This window comes from Pan paniscus, chromosome 1 (genome assembly GCF_029289425.2).
Source record: "Pan paniscus chromosome 1, NHGRI_mPanPan1-v2.0_pri, whole genome shotgun sequence".
NCBI classification, from domain to species: Eukaryota; Metazoa; Chordata; class Mammalia; order Primates; family Hominidae; genus Pan; species Pan paniscus.
The window spans coordinates 203,872,516-203,888,411 of record NC_073249.2 but is presented as its reverse complement, the minus strand read 5'-3'; the positions used below and the strand labels follow the sequence as shown (position 1 = coordinate 203,888,411).

Below are 15,896 nucleotides of genomic sequence, written 5' to 3'. Positions count from 1 at the left end.
TATACGATGAGAAATATACAGCCACTAAAAATCATGTAGCTCTGTATTAGCATAAAACGATATCCACAATATATTGCTAAGTTGAAAAGATATTATAAAACAATACGTATTATGATCCTTTTTTGTGTGTGTCTGTAATTTTATACACTTGAAGAATCTAACGTTAATTAGTGGGATTATAGGTAATTTTTTTGCCTTCATGTTTGTCTTCCATATTTTTACTTGGAGTGCTTTTTTTTGAGAAATAATTACATACTGTAAGCTTTTGAGCTTTTTATATTTTGAGTAAAAATATTTTTTACTTTAAGGTTTTTGTTCTCTCTTCATAGGTCTATTGAATTTAATTGCTTGAGTTTTTTTCTAGGAGGGAATCCTATGGCTGTGGTCAGCAAACAAGTAAATATGGAACTGGCCAAGATCAAGCAAAAATGCCCACTTTATGAAGCCAACGGACAAGCTGTAAGTCGAGGACAAACAGAACTTTCAACATTTCTTTGGTTCAGTTGAAAACAATTTTAGGAGAATGGTATGGATGAGCATATACATATATACACATATAGAGGTGTATATATATAAACTGAGGGTAGAGATGATGTGATGTTATTCTGGTTGTTTCTTAACTCTTGAGCTATGTAGGAAAGGATTATTGTATATATACACATTTATCTGTCTGTTTAACATTTATCTTTAGATATTTAATGAAGGCTAGCTAGACAGTTAATCTTTTTATTTGGCTGTGGCCACTTACTCCAAGGGACTTATGGAATTGAAACCTGATTCTTCGTTTTTTTTTTTTGTATTGTGCCTTCCATCACGTGCTTTAGCTCCATGTGTTCTTTATGACTTCAGTTCTGTGTTCATAGGCTAACATTTTTGATGGGCTAATAGCCAAATGGTGGTACTTACCCACATGCTTAGATAGGCTAAAGTATTTGTTGACCAGAGGCATAGGAGCTTCCTATACTTAGTATGACAATAGCATGAAAGTGATGAATGGTATGGGGAGTTGCACAGTTTAATGACTGTAAGATAAGCTTAGATTACATAAGTCAGTCCTAATTTTTTTACAAGGGAGTGAAATTCAGAAGTCTGTATTTAGCAAAATTTTACTGACTGCCTTCATCAAGATGAGAGCCCACACTTCTCAGGATATAAGTATATGTTGTCTTTATATTTGGGGGAAAGGGCGATTTCCTATGTATACGGTGGGTTTAGCTATTCTTACTAAAAGTAGTAGGATCCCAACTTGTGAATTTTGTGTGATATGTCTCAAGGAACATCCTCACTTATTCCTGTCTACCTTAAGGCTTTATGGGGTTCATATCAGAGAAGGACAGACTCTCAGGGAATGCTTTGCTTTCCATCCCCACCATCATGGTCCAAATTTCCCACCAGGGCTTGGGTGCGGTAGGTAACAGGAGGCTTCTTGCAGAATAAACTGAGCAGAATGAGAGAGAAAGGATGAAATAGAGATGAACTCAACAATTGAGTAAACTTCTCTTACTCTACCAAGATCTGTAAAGGATATAAAGATGAATAAGGTAGTCCCTGCTATAGTGGTGCTTGTACAGAAATAATTCTTTTTTCCCAACTTTTTATTATGGAAATTTAAAAACACGGACTGAAGTAGAAAGAGTACTATAGTGAACCTCTGTTTTCCCAATCTTGTTTTATCTGTCCCATTCCTGCACTTTTGAGTCCAGGGGAAGTCTGGAGTATTTTAAAGCAGATCACAAACATATCATCCATAAATATATTAATACCAGTAACATAAAGTGAAAGCCAAGGATTAGATAGAAGAACAAATTGCTATGGAAGAACCAAGGTGGCAAGAGGGTGTATGAAGGTGTAAGGGAAAGGACACTAAGAGATCTGGAGGGAAGGAGAGCATTTGTAAATGGCAAATCAGGATTTCAGCATGTGTTTACGGAAGGGAAAAGCATTGCTGGCAGAGGAGGTTTAAGTCTTAAGTAGAGAAGTCTGTAAAGGAGGGTAGGATTATACCAGCGAGGGTAGGAAGATAGAAAGTTTAGGGTGGGGCCATGTGGTGGTGGATGTTACTTGCTAGGCTTGATTGTAGGTTGGAACTTGAGAGGTTTGAGAACAGGGGAAATGACACGATTAAGTCAGTGTTAAAAGTATAATATTAATAGTAGGCAATAAGTACAGAATTGAGGTGAGGGGAGGGAAGCAAGTCTCCAGAGTGGCTATTACAGTCCTCAAGAAGTGATAAGAGTCCACAGTAAAGATTAATCACTGATCATTGAGACGCCGTCTTTTTCTTTAGACTTTTCTGAATGTAGAGCAGGTTGATTAAGTCTTTCTAACGTAAAGAGAGAACTTTTTTCTAGTAGAGATATCCAGAGAAATGGACTGCTTTCTTGGTATTAGATGAGCTTTAGTGCATTTTTTAAAACATTTGTTTCTGTACCACTGTTGTCCTCAGGTGGGGCCCACACTGGCTGCCAGTCTGTGAACTGTCAATTACCAGTGTGGAATGAGATAAAGAAATTACACCACTAACCACACTGTTAATTCAGATGGTGACTTTTTTTTTCCTGGTAGCAAAACTCTTAAGTGAAGAAAATGGTGCATTGATTTATCCACATCTTACTAGGACCAGCCCTTTGAGTAGCACTGTAAACAGTTGTTAACCTCGTGTGTGGTTTTTAGCATTTTGAATGCAGGGATATTTTTCCCAACGAAATTGGTAGTTGTCATTCAACTCTGATCTGTATAGGATTTTTCTAAGTTGATACATTTGTATTTGGTGCAGTAGCCAAGTGATAAGGAAGATTTTAAACCATTCTCAAATTTGGGAAGGGATTCTTTGCAGCTTTGAGTTATGCTTGCCTTAGTTAATCAAACATAAGGCATGCTAATATTTCTGTACTGCTGTCTCCAGTAGTCTGTCTCAGAGCAAGAATGGAAAACTGTTGACTAGTAAAGTAGCCTTTTTTTTTTTTTTTTTTTTTTTTTGAGACAGAGTCTTGCTCTGTCACTATGCTGGAGTGCAGTGGCACAATCTTGACTCACTGCAACCTCTGCCTCCCAGGCTCAAGTAATTCTCGTGCCTCAGCCTCCTGAGTAGCTGGGATTACAGGCATGCGCCACCACGCCCCACTAATTTTTTTGTATTTTTAGTACAGACGGGGTTTTTCCGTGTTGGCCAGGCTGGTCTTGAACTCCCAACCTCAGATAATCCACCCACCTTAGCCTCCCAAAGTGCTAGGATTACCAGCATGAGCCACCATGCCTGGCCTAAACTAGCTTTTGAACAAGCTTAAAGGACAAGTACAAAGAGCCCCACTAATTTATGCTTATAATTACAAATACATTTGATGGCTTTAGAAATCTAAAGAGATAGGTCAGTAGCTTTATTCTCTTATTGCAGTAGAAGAAACTAAAGCTCACACATGTGTTTGCCTAAGGTTATCATAATCAGTAAGTTGAAGAGCCAGAATCCATTGCCTGGTGTTCTTGTTCAGATTCCCATACTTGTTTGACTACACCTGGCTGACATTTCAGGGAAGATGGGGTGAGGTGAGTGTATGCACCTCTTTCTAACTGCCTGTGTGACGACATCAGCTGAGTCTCCTTCTCTGAGAGCTTTGTTGTAGTTATTCTAGGAGCCAGCAAGGCCTACCTAAAGTAAAAATTCATTCAGTCATTGATTTTTCTTTAGTAAACTTGGATGAAATGGGGTTCTGTTTCTCCATGCTTTGTGGACAGCTTCAGTCAAAAAACGTAACTTGTTGGTTCTGTTGTTAGTATGTAGAAATTAATGATGGTCATCCTGTAGAAGGCCAGAAAGTTACTCAGAGTTATATCACTAGTAATAGTGTCTTAAGGACATATCTCCATACCCAGACATTTTGCTGCTGTAGGAAAAGAAATCATGTAGCAAGTGATTTTTATTTTATGTCATTGTTTTAATCACAATCACAAGAATCCCTCAAAAAGTTTACCTCTCTGTTCTCTCTCCTACATTTGTAGCTAGTATATTGAGTTTCTGTGCTTGTTTTTGACAAGGGACGTTTATTTTATGGCTTTGGATGACCACAACAAAGTCTTCCTTAGTAAAGATATTAATATGAGGGATATAATATAAAGATATAATATAGGGATACTAAGCATATCCCTCTAAATAGAAGGGATCTCCACTACCTTAAGCCTATAAAACAGTCAGAGCTAGTATTGCAGCTGCCTTCAGTTGATTGGTGATGGAGTTATACTCTGACCTATGCTGTCATCAGTAACAGCTTTAATTGGACATGCAGAAGGTTGGGAAATAGGGTAATTCATATTTCAGGGAACATTTTGCTGGTCTCTGCTGAGGGGACTGAAAACACAATTGGTGGGGGAGACAGAGGAAATGGCTCTGAATATTTTCTGCATCTCCTGTACATCAGGTAGTAACTCATGGGCTTTAATTTTTTTTTTTCTTTTTTTGGAGTAATGAAAGGGTATCTTAATCAAATTCCCACAGTGCTGTAGCATTGGGGGGGGGGGGGTGTGTGTGTGTACCAGCTGAGATCCACAGGTGCCAGTAACTGCTTTGAGAAACTGAGCCTTGATTGCTTCTTGAGAATGGTTCAGCTGTTAAGAGAAAGAATGACAGACAGCATGTGAAAAGTAATGGGTGTCAGGTCTCTTACAAACACCATTAACTATAGGTGTATTAGGTATCTATCATAACTTTGCCAGTTTTCATTTGTGTTCTTATACAGTGGTGCTTAGGTTAGTATGCTTTTGACACAGGTCTGTTGGCCTTCTTGGTTTTCTTCCTTTGAACAAACATCTTCAATATCTTTATGACAGTCTTTCTCTGCCCTTTGAAATCATTACTGCCAATCCATGCTTATTTATAAATGTAAAAATCTCATGCCTTCCTTTAATGGTCCTGAAGTTGCAAATAGTTTTTGCCCCCCTAATTATAGTTATAATACTGACTTTGCTTTTCCAAACTATATTAATTTATTCATTTAACAAGAATTTACTGGGCACCTCTACTATATGCTAAAAACTGCTAGAGAGAACTACTTAGACATGTTGTGTGTGCCTTTTCCATACACTCTAATCACTGCTTTAAGGAAGTCAAAAAGATTCCTTATGGGGTGGGAGTGGGGGGAAGACAACAGTCTCTGTAGAATCACATTGATTATTTTTGTTTTTGGAGACAGGAAGATCTTGCAGTGTTGCCCAGGCTGAAGTGCAGTGGCACAAACATGGCTCACTGTTGCCTTGCCCTCCTGGGCTAAAGTGATTCTCCCACCTCAGCCTCCTGAGTAGCTGGGACCACAGGCACACACCCCTACACCTGGCTAATTTAAAAGAATTTTTTGTAGAAATGGAGTCTCACTATATTGCCCAGGCTGGTCTCAAACTCCTGGGCTCAAGTGATCCTCCTGCTTCAGCCTCCCAAGGTGCTGGGATTTATAGATGTGAGCCACTGCTCCCAGCCTAGAATCACATTGAATTTTATTTGGATTAAGGATATATTCGCCCTATGGGGATAATAGCTATATCTCATTTCCCTTGGCTGTTGAGGAGAATCTGAATTAGAGACTCTTCAGAAGTAAATTTCTTCTTCCAGGTTTTACCAAATGAGCTAATCTTAATCTTCTGCTTTACCATAATTCTAGAAGTGCTCGATGGCATGGGATGGGGAGGTGGAGATTGACTGTGGCCTCCACTGGCCAGATTTGGCCATTACTGCCTTTTTCTGATTCTTTCTGGGGATTTCTCTGGCTAAATCTCAGAACTTTCATTACCTAGTGTACATTGCTGCATTTAACTCCATTCTGCTCTGCTGCTGTAGAGTTTGTGAAGACTGGAAGTAAGATAGGTGTACAATGTTTCTGAAGACCTAAAGAGCTTGTTAGAATGAAACCAGAGGTAGAAAGAACTAAAGAGAGCTGTCCTCCTTCCTTTGAGATTACTTCTTGCAGGATCGGGGACCTTGTCCAGAAAGTTGTTTGGCTTTCCCACATTCTGCATGGGCGAGACACACAGGCTTCCCTTCCCTTGGACACATTTAGAGACAGTCCATAAAATCTACAGGACCAAGACAATCAGGATTGAACCTATTTGGAACAGTGAGACTCTTCAAATTCTGTTAGTCTTGAAGGAACTATTTACCTGGAGCCTTTCATAGAGAAATAAATGGCTTAAAAAAGTCAATCAAAATCTGTTTAAAGTGATGTCCATTTTGTTTGCTTCTTAGAAGGCTCTTAACATTATTGGTCCTTTCCCCAAAAATGTTTCTTAGTTTGCTGTTACAAGTTCTCACTGTGTTGCAGGGTAGAAATCCACCTGCCTTCTAATGTGGTACTTAAAACCCATTGTAATCATTCGTTGAGTTTCTTTCTCAGGATACAAGTTAAGGATCTAGATTAGAATAGTCAGGTAAGATTTAAATTATTGTGACCTATGTTTAGCGATTGCCAATATTTCAATTCCATTTTGTTGTTATTGTTCCATAATAATTTGTAGAACTAATAGAATCCAAGGATTCTCATCAAGGGGAAATAAATGACTTAAAGTATGGGTAGTTTGGGGTTGTTGGGATAGTCATTTGTTAGTTTTATTGTCTGTATATGTCAAATAGAATATTTCTAACTAGCTTGTTTTTAGAAATGATTCTGTTTTAAAGGTATTAAAAGACACATTTTGGTTTTCTCCCAGTCAGTATTGATTTCCTAAGGGACAAGTATTTTATGTATTATTTTCCAAATATTCCTTTAATTTCAAAGTGAAATCTTAATGTTAGTGGGGGAAAAAAGCCAGGTTTCAAAGCTATCCCTGGCTGCACTTGCAACATTCCTGTAATTGCTTAACTAGGTGGAAATGGATGGGGCCTGGTGACTGACAATCTCACATAATCTCATACAACTGAGCCTCGGGTTAGAATGGTGTACCGGAGATGCAGTCCTGTCATCTGGTGTCAGTCAAATGTGGCAGCAATCTTTTGGTTTGGTTTTTGTTTGTTTGATTTTGTTGTTGTTGTTGTTGTTACTGTTCTGTGTTTTTCCTTTCCTCTTTTGAGTTTTGCTTTATTCCTCACTGCTTTCTGACACTTCCCCCTCACTCCCCCGTCTTTTTTTAACTGCCTTTCTTTTGGCCATTTCTGTGCCTTGACTTTCCCATTTGGTCTCTGTACAATCTGTTCCTTATTTCTCTGGTGGTTGCAGCTTCTGAGCTAACAGAATGCTTCTGTCATGCTATGTGTTTAAAGCCTTGATTTTATTGCTGTCATACAAAACTAAACTTGATGTGGCTGTTGGGCTGTTATTTACAGTTTATTTCTCTCTCTGCTGCACTGGTTAAAAGGACACTGTCAAGGTATTTTTTTCATAATTTTTCAAATCATTTTCCTCACTGTTTACAATAACCCATTAAAAGCTTGAAACCTAAATCTTTTCCTTTCAAAGATCCTCTCCATCATACATTCACACTGGTTTGTTGTTGTAGAGTTGCGCCTATATGTTGGGCTGGTGCCATTTGAGTTTTTGTCATTGAAAGCGCGTGTAAAACATTAGGTTTTTTGTGGGTGGTGTGGGTGGACTAAGGGGGAAAGTGTAATGAATCCAGTGGGCTGCTCAGCAAACAGAGGGAAGAAACAGGTCAAATTTGGTCCCTCTAACCTTGACAGTGTCCCTTTAAATATTTCTCTACCACACACCCTGGACCCCAGTTACTGAGCCTGAGTGCTGTGTACTTTTTCAGTATGAACTTCCCTTTGTGATTGTCATCCTAGTTGCAAAGATTAAAGCTTGTCTGAAGCAAGCCATCCAGTTGACACTGGAAGAGCTTTAATCTGTACCATTTGCACACTTGTGTATGACACATTCTGCCCTATTGTAGAGGCATATGTGATCTAGTAGTCCCTCTTGGCTGCTATAGCATCCTCTTGCTAGGCATTTTAGAAGCAACACATAGAAATATCACTTTTATACTCCAGGAAAAGCAGTCAGGCGCATTGCATCTGTGATCAGTTAAGGTCTCATAACTACCTAGATTTCACATTGAAATGTAATTGTTTCTCCTTTTTGAAAGAAGAACCAAATTTAGATTTCCAGAACCATCTTTTGTAGCATCATTGCAGGATTTGCACTAGAAGTAGCATGTTTCTGAGCAAAATTTCAGCATTGTTTGAGTTGCTCTGCATATGACCATCACATATCACATCAGTGAGGAAAAGTAGCTGAGAAAGTAAATGAAATTCCTGACCAAAGGGTCTCTTCCATCAGCTCTCATAGCTGTGTAATAAGAACAAGCTCTTTTTTTGGCCATTGAGTTGAATGAGTAGTAGATCACAGGTTTTTGATCTACCAGTCCTAGGTACCTTCCTGATATAAATGGCACCAAGTATCCAAAGCCTGATTCTCTGCCTCATTTAACACAAACCAGAATATTTTTAGAGATTTAGATTTTCTTTAGGCTAAGGGTAATTCTTTAATTATAAAGATACCCTGATCTCTCCCATGTATAGTCTTTGGGAACTTACTGTTTGAATATGATTTTTAAATCAGTTATGGCATCTGTCATATTTACAGTTCAAAGGAGAGTTGCAGTCCTCTTTCTTTTTGGGGGCAGATTGCCCTTCTTGCCAGATTCTTTCTGCCACACACTGGCTCATCTCGTAGTGTTACTTGTGTTATCAGTGAAGGAGCAGAGGCCAGGGTTCAAAATCGTCTGTTGGGTTGGGAAGTGGAAAAACTGTGGAGTTTCAAATGAGAGGTAGAATCTTACTGGAATGGTCTTGTCAACAGTCAGTTACCTCTGATTGTAAAAGGTCGCTCCTCCTGAGTCTTAGTGTTTACTAGAATTTACTTCAATGTTTTATTTTTGTGTTACCAGTTTTAGGTTGACTGTATAATGAAATTCTGTGTTTTGAATCACATTTCCCTGCCGATACCAGCCCAGCTTATAACAAGCAATGCTTGCCTTAAACATATTTTTTCTTTCTCTCACTTCTGCCATGAACTCAACAATAGGATTGCAGATACAGTTTACTTTGGGGCTGAATTAAGCAGTAGCAGAGGGGTGTGTGTAAACTAACTGATGTTATCAATAGGCAGGGACACAGCATGGCTTAGGATCATGGTCTTCCAGCTTGATGACCTGCTTTTGCAATCTGTTTGCTTCATCCACATCAATGAGGAGCCAGACCTTCTGGTCCTTCATTTACTCATAGACTCTCTTAAGAGCTTTGTACATTCAATTCTGAACTTATTGGTGCCATAACATATTATTACTGTGCAAAAGAATAAAAGTGCTAGTGAGTTCTTATTAGTAGCCATGAATTTCATTTCTCTTTTCCCTCTTCCCACCTGAGATTCATCTTTGAGGGGAAGCAGATACCTTGGGCTTCTTATTTTCCCATCCTGCCCTTATTCTTGGAAGGTCCTCAGGTTTGTTGACATAGTTTTTGTTCTCTGGGACTTTTCTAGTGTGTTGTTTGCATGTCAGCCAGCTCAACTTAATGCATGTCAGCTCAGTGCCACTTGTGCTCCATGTGACTTCAGTTAGCACCAGTGTAAATCTTGTGGCTGTTAATAGAGGTGGAGTCCCAGCTCTGAGGGCAGTAGTGGGAGAAGAAGAGGAAATTGTCAGGGCCCAAACATTTCATATCTCATTTAAATGGATCTGACCACTTCATAGAAAAGAAAATTTGAATCATTGTGCTCAAAGGTTTCCCCTTTGAGATACATATTTTGACCTTTATAAACTATAGAGCATTTGTGTTATCATGGATGGTTACGTTTAGTTTTATAAGGACCAACTCTGCTATACTTCGGATTTTCAGGTTCCTAAAGAGAAAGATGAAATGGTAGAGCAAGAGTTTAACCGGTTGCTAGAAGCTACATCTTACCTTAGTCATCAACTAGACTTCAATGTCCTCAATAATAAGCCTGTGTCCCTTGGCCAGGCATTGGAAGTTGTCATTCAGTAAGTACTTTGATACTGCTTATTGTATAGTGAGTTCCATGTGTAAAGATTTGCTATTTATGTTTTAAGTTTTTCTGCAAGTCTTATTTGAGGTAGTTTTTACTTAATTTTGTATGAAACCATTGAATCCAAAATTAAAAATTATTTAAAATAATTATATGATCCCTTAAGGCCCCTTTCACTTCTAAAATTCAGTGCTTTTATGGTATTATACTATATTTAACATAGCCTAGGAAATAATTTCCCACTAGCCAACTTTCTTGTTCCTAAGTATCAGAAGTTTCAGTGGGCCTTGATGCCCTTAAATGGTTTTGATGGGCACCTGTCTTATTCTGCAAAGTTGGCTTTGAGAGCAGATTATACATATTGTCTCTCTTAGGTTACAAGAGAAGCATGTCAAAGATGAGCAGATTGAACATTGGAAGAAGATAGTGAAAACTCAGGAAGAATTGAAAGAACTTCTTAATAAGGTGAAATTCTGTATTTTCTTCATAGCTGAAGAAGCTTTAATAGGAGAAAAAGTCTTTAGAAATTTTAAAAGCATTTCTGAGATTTTTTCCTCCACGGAAGAGAAAGTCTGCACAGCTGGGACTCATTCTTAAGAAAATAATGACTAACGAAAGAGACTGTTTTATCTGTCAGTCTTTCAGTGTGGCATTATTGATAAGTGGTTGCCAGAGGAAATAGATCTTTCCTCTTTGTCTGGTTCCCTTTGGCTCAGGGGTGTCCAGTCTTTTGGCCTCCCTCAGTCACATTGGAAGAAGAAGAATTGTCTTGGGCCACACATAAAATACACTAACACTAATGATAGCTGATGAGCTTTAAAAAAAATGGAAAAGAAAATTCAGTGTTTTGAGAAAATTTATGAATTTGTGTTGGGCCGCATTCAAAACTGTCCTGGGCCACGAGTTGGACAAGCTTGGTTTAGCTATTCTAAAGCTATCCCAGTGCCCTCGGCTGAATTCTAGGACTAGCAGGAGAATTAGCTGTACTGGAGCCAAGTTTTCATTGGTGAAGACCAACAAATCAGCAGCCAGTTCATTGGCATAATTATTTCTCTTGAGTTGCTGCCACCCCCACCTCTGTTCCCCAGGGCTGAACTGTTAGGGCTCTTCTCTGCCACCGCCTTCCAGAGCCCCAGGCTCCGGCGCATTAAAGTCCAACCATTTGCTTCTCCTCACCCTGCCAGCTGCAAAGGTCGCATCAGCTTAGGGAGAAAATAGCCCCTGGAGGGGGCCTTTATAGTGCATACTCTGGGTGTGCCTGTGACTGGACTCTTGCCTCACTCTCACTGTGCCTCATTCTTCATCCTATCTAATGAAGAGCTCTCCAGCTCACAGTCTTCATGGATTGTGGTAAGGATGAAATGAGAAGAGTGGTTGAAGAACTGCCAAGTGGCCAGGATACCTGTAGGGTGCCCAGTCTCAGGCTTTGTCACTCTTGTCCTGTGTGGTATCATCAGAAACCTGAAAAAAGCTAACATTAACAATGGTTCCTTAAGATTCTTTGGCCAGGCACAGTGGCTTATGCCTATAATCCCAACACTTTGAGAGGCTGAGGCAGGTGGATCATTTGAGGTCAAGAGCTCGAGACCAGCCTGGCCAAATGGTGAAACCCCTTCTCTACTAAAATACAAAAAATTTGCTGGGCATGGTAGCACACACCTGTAATCCCAGTTACTCAGGAGGCTGAGGCATGAGAATCATTTGAACCTGGGAGGCAGAGGTTGCAGTGAGCTGAGATTGTGCCATTGCACTCTAGCCTGGGTGACAGAACAAGACTCTGTCTCTTAGGAAAAAAAAAAATTCTTTGACCTTTTACATATTTAAAAAACACATTATAGGACCGGGCATGGTGGCTCACGCCTGTAATCCCAGCACTTTGGGAGGCCGAGGCGGGCAGATCACGAGGTCAAGAGATCGAGACCATTCTGGCTAACATGGTGAAACCCCGTCTCTACTAAAAATACAAAAAATTAGTTGGGCATGGTGGCGGGTGCCTGTAGTCCCAGCTACTCAGGAAGCTGAGGCAGGAGAATGGCGTGAACCCAGGAGGCAGAGCTTGCAGTGAGCCAAGATGGTGCCACTGCACTCCAGCCTGGGCGACAGAGTGAGACTCCGTCTCAAAAAAAAAAACAAACACACACATTATGACAATTTGTTTCCGAAAATCAGTTTAAGTTACATTAGCAACAGTTTCCTTTTTGTGGAGATTAAATTTATTTCAATACTGGGTTTTTTCTTTGTTTGTTTAAATTAATGGGACACTCCTCATCCTTCTCATTCGTTTTAGAAGGCAGCACTGATCTTACTTATCAGATAGAGTTGTGGTACCTTTATGTCAAGCCCTATAAGATTTCTTTCCTATTTCCCAAATGGAATGATGTAGGTTAGAACAAGTATTTAAGAATTCTAAGGACCTTGCATTGTAGCCCTGTTTTGTTGTGATAGCAGTTTTGAGGAGCCAAAAAAGGGTACATGTGATGTAGACATAAACTACTTTGCTATCTGGAATGATAAATTTGTATTTTTCCTTCTTAGATGGTAAATTTGAAAGAGAAAATTAAAGAACTCCATCAGCAATACAAAGAAGCATCTGAAGTAAAGCCACCCAGAGATATTACTGCCGAGTTCTTAGTGAAAAGCAAACACAGGGATCTGACCGCCCTATGCAAGGTGTGGTATACATACATGCCTAACTGGTTTTACTTGGAATCCTAAGAAATAGCACAGATCTGGGGAATTTTGGAAAAGAGAGCCACTAGCCAATCACAAGTGCCTTCAGTGCAATGAAGACGATTTGGTACATAAGGAGCCATGGGGATTTAATGGGTTAGTTCGGTTTAAGACCGGCTTGTCCTGCAGAATTCTTATCCTGTCTTAATAATCTCATCATTTTATCTTAAATCTCAATTTAGCCCTAACAGTTTAGAGTAAGAGTATTAAACATGGACTTCAGAGTCATTTGGGGTCAAACTGTCTGATTCAAATCCCTAACTTGGAATCTCGAGCCATGTGACCTTGGACTCCTTAATTGCCTCATCTGTAACATGGTCTTAACATCTACCTTGTAGGGTAATTGTGAAGCTTAAATAAAATTATGTATAAAGTGCTTACCCAGTGCCAGGGACATGGCATGCTTATGAAATGGTGCTTGCTATGATTTTTCATCCCCACTTTGCAGCACACTAGTATGTTTCTTCCATTATTTTCTCCTGTGTGCTCCTTGCCTCCCCCTAATATTCCAGGCCCCCAACTGTAACTTGTCTCCAAAAACAAAAATCTCTCAGCTCTATCTAACCCCAGCCTAAAATTGAGCCACACTTCCTATACATGATCTGAAGAGGAAATATGATCCAGACCTTATACTTTGTGGTACAAAGAAACTAGGTGGATATCTGACCCTTCAGGGTAACTCAGGTTCACTTAATTTTTATCAGGAATATGATGAATTAGCTGAAACACAAGGAAAGCTAGAAGAAAAACTTCAGGAGTTGGAAGCGAATCCCCCAAGGTAAGGAAAACAAACACAAAAGTTCAGAGGGAGAGCTTTTACTGTTCTTTCAGTTTGATTTGGAAGGAAAATTCTAAATCATAATGAGCTTTTATTTATGTTCAGTGAGTGGTTTAAATTGTTAAATAAATGATTGTGTGACTACTTTTGAGGTTTCTAAATCCCCTGCTCCTGTATTTTAATGTGTCCTAGATACCTAAACAGATTGTTTCTAAAGAGAGAGCCTTTCTCCATAAGATCTGATATTTGGATAAAGATGTAATAGATGGAAATTATCTTTCTTGAGGGGGTAGAAGTTGCTGTTGCTTTACACTTCCATAATTTTGGGAACTAGGGGGTATTATACTTTATTTCCACTGGGTTTTTGACAGTGAATGCTGGTGAAATGTTTTCACTTGCATCCAGCCTCCACATAAATCTGTTTTGTTCTGTATTCAAGGATGCTGCCCACCCTTTCTCTTTTTGAGATGGGGTCTCGCTCTTGTTGCCCAGGCTGGAGTGCAATGATGTGATCTCGGCTCACTGCAACATCCACCTCCTGGGTTCAAGCGATTCTCTTGCCTCAGCCTCCTGAGTAGCTGGGATTACAGGTGCCCACCACCATGCCCAGCTAATTTTTGTATTTTTAGATGGGGTTTCACCTGTTGGCCAGGCTGATCTCGAACTCCTGACCTCAGGTGATCCACCTGCCTCGACCTCCCAAAGTGCTGGGATTACAGGCATGAGCCACAGCATCCAGCCTGCCCATCCTTTCTATAGAGTCTATGCTGTGTGTAAAATATAAGACATTTTTTACAACTAGTAAGCTTTTATGATATAAGGTGATTTCATAGGAAGCATTCTTTTTTTTTTTTCCTTCAGACAAATGAGGCCTACATGTAATTTGCTTTACGTAGTGAGCTTGGCACTGCTCTAGACATCAGAGATAAAGAGGTTAATAAGACAGATAAGATGCTACTTTTTGATTTGTAATTTCTTCATATAAGGCACAGCCCTGGCTTAGGTTCTGACACAGTTACTGAGATCACCTACATCACACTGAGAGAACTAGTGATATCTTTTAATAATCCTGTACTCCTTTGTTCTTTTGCAGTGATGTATATCTCTCATCAAGAGACAGACAAATACTTGATTGGCATTTTGCAAATCTCGAATTTGCTAATGCCACACCTCTCTCAACTCTCTCCCTTAAGCACTGGGATCAGGTAAGTTTCCCTTATTGTTTATTTTATTGCACATGTCTTTGAGAGGGATTGTAAGAGAAATAGTTAATTTTGTATGTGTGTTTTTAAACAGCTTTAGTAAGAGACATCATTTACATACAGTGAAATTCACCTATTTTAAGTGAACAGTTTATTGATTTGCCAGACTTCAGTCATAAGCCCCCACACAATCAGAATATAGAACATTCCCATCATCCTGAAATGTTTTCTCCTGCCCCTTTGTAGTTAATCCCCCATGCTCTGGCTCCTGGCCCTGGACAACCACTGATTTGCGTTATCACTGTAATTTTGTTTATTCTACAGTTTCATATAAAGTGAATCATACAGTACATAGCTTTTTGTGTGTGATGTATTTCACTTAGTATAGTTTTTGAGATGTGCATGACGTTTTTGAGATTCATCTTTTTTGCCTGTATCAGTAGTTTGTTCCTTTTTATTATTTAGTAGAATTCCATTGTGTGGATATACCACAGATCGTTTATCCATTCACTGGTGCCTTAATGGGCATTTGGGTTGTTTCCCTTTTTTGACTGCTAATGAACGAAGCTGCTTAAGAATGTTCTTGTCTTTCTCTTGAGTAAATATTTATGGATGGAATTGCTGGGTACTATGGAAAGTGGATTTTTAACTTTATAAATCAACTTCCAAACCATTTTCCAAATTGCCTTCCCATCAGCAATGTATGAAAATTCCATTTTCTCCAAATCCTCACCAATCTTGGTAATGCCAGTTTTTAAAATGTCAGCCATTCTAATAGGTATAGTAGTATTTGCATTTCCCTGATGACTAGTGATGTAGAGCAACTCTTCCTGAGCTTATGAGCCATTCATATGTCATCTTTGAGTAAATGTCTGCTCAGATCTTTTGCCTATTAAAAAAGTCTGATTGTCTGCTTGTTGATGAGTTTGAAGTTTATTATGTTCTTTAAATTCTAGGCAGAAGTCCTTTGTCAGATTTATGTTTTACAAATATTTATTTCCTTGTCATCTGTGGCTTGTCTTTAATTTTCTAAATCTGTCTCAAAGAGTAAAAGTTTTTACTTTAATTTTTTTCTTTTGAGACAAGGTCTTGCTTTGTTGCCCAGGCTGGAGTGGTGTGATCATGGCTCCCTTGCAGCCTTTACCTCCTGGGCTCAAGTGATCTTCCTGCCTTGGACTCCCATTCCTATTTATAAAATATTTCTTTTAAACCATGTTCTTTTTCTAT

General features: G+C 39.2%; 1 protein-coding gene across 2 annotated transcripts in view; it reads left to right on the top strand.

The window, feature by feature from the left end:
• The window catches only part of KDM1A (lysine demethylase 1A), a 63,986-nt gene that overhangs the window by 39,019 nt on the left and 9,071 nt on the right, over positions 1 to 15,896 (top strand). For both annotated transcript variants that reach the window (XM_003813972.6, XM_008966574.4), the window contains 6 exons: positions 365 to 459; positions 9,812 to 9,954; positions 10,334 to 10,424; positions 12,495 to 12,629; positions 13,394 to 13,467; positions 14,561 to 14,672. In XM_003813972.6, the coding sequence (XP_003814020.4) occupies positions 365 to 459; positions 9,812 to 9,954; positions 10,334 to 10,424; positions 12,495 to 12,629; positions 13,394 to 13,467; positions 14,561 to 14,672 (650 nt within the window). The remainder of the gene's footprint in view (positions 1 to 364; positions 460 to 9,811; positions 9,955 to 10,333; positions 10,425 to 12,494; positions 12,630 to 13,393; positions 13,468 to 14,560; positions 14,673 to 15,896) is intronic.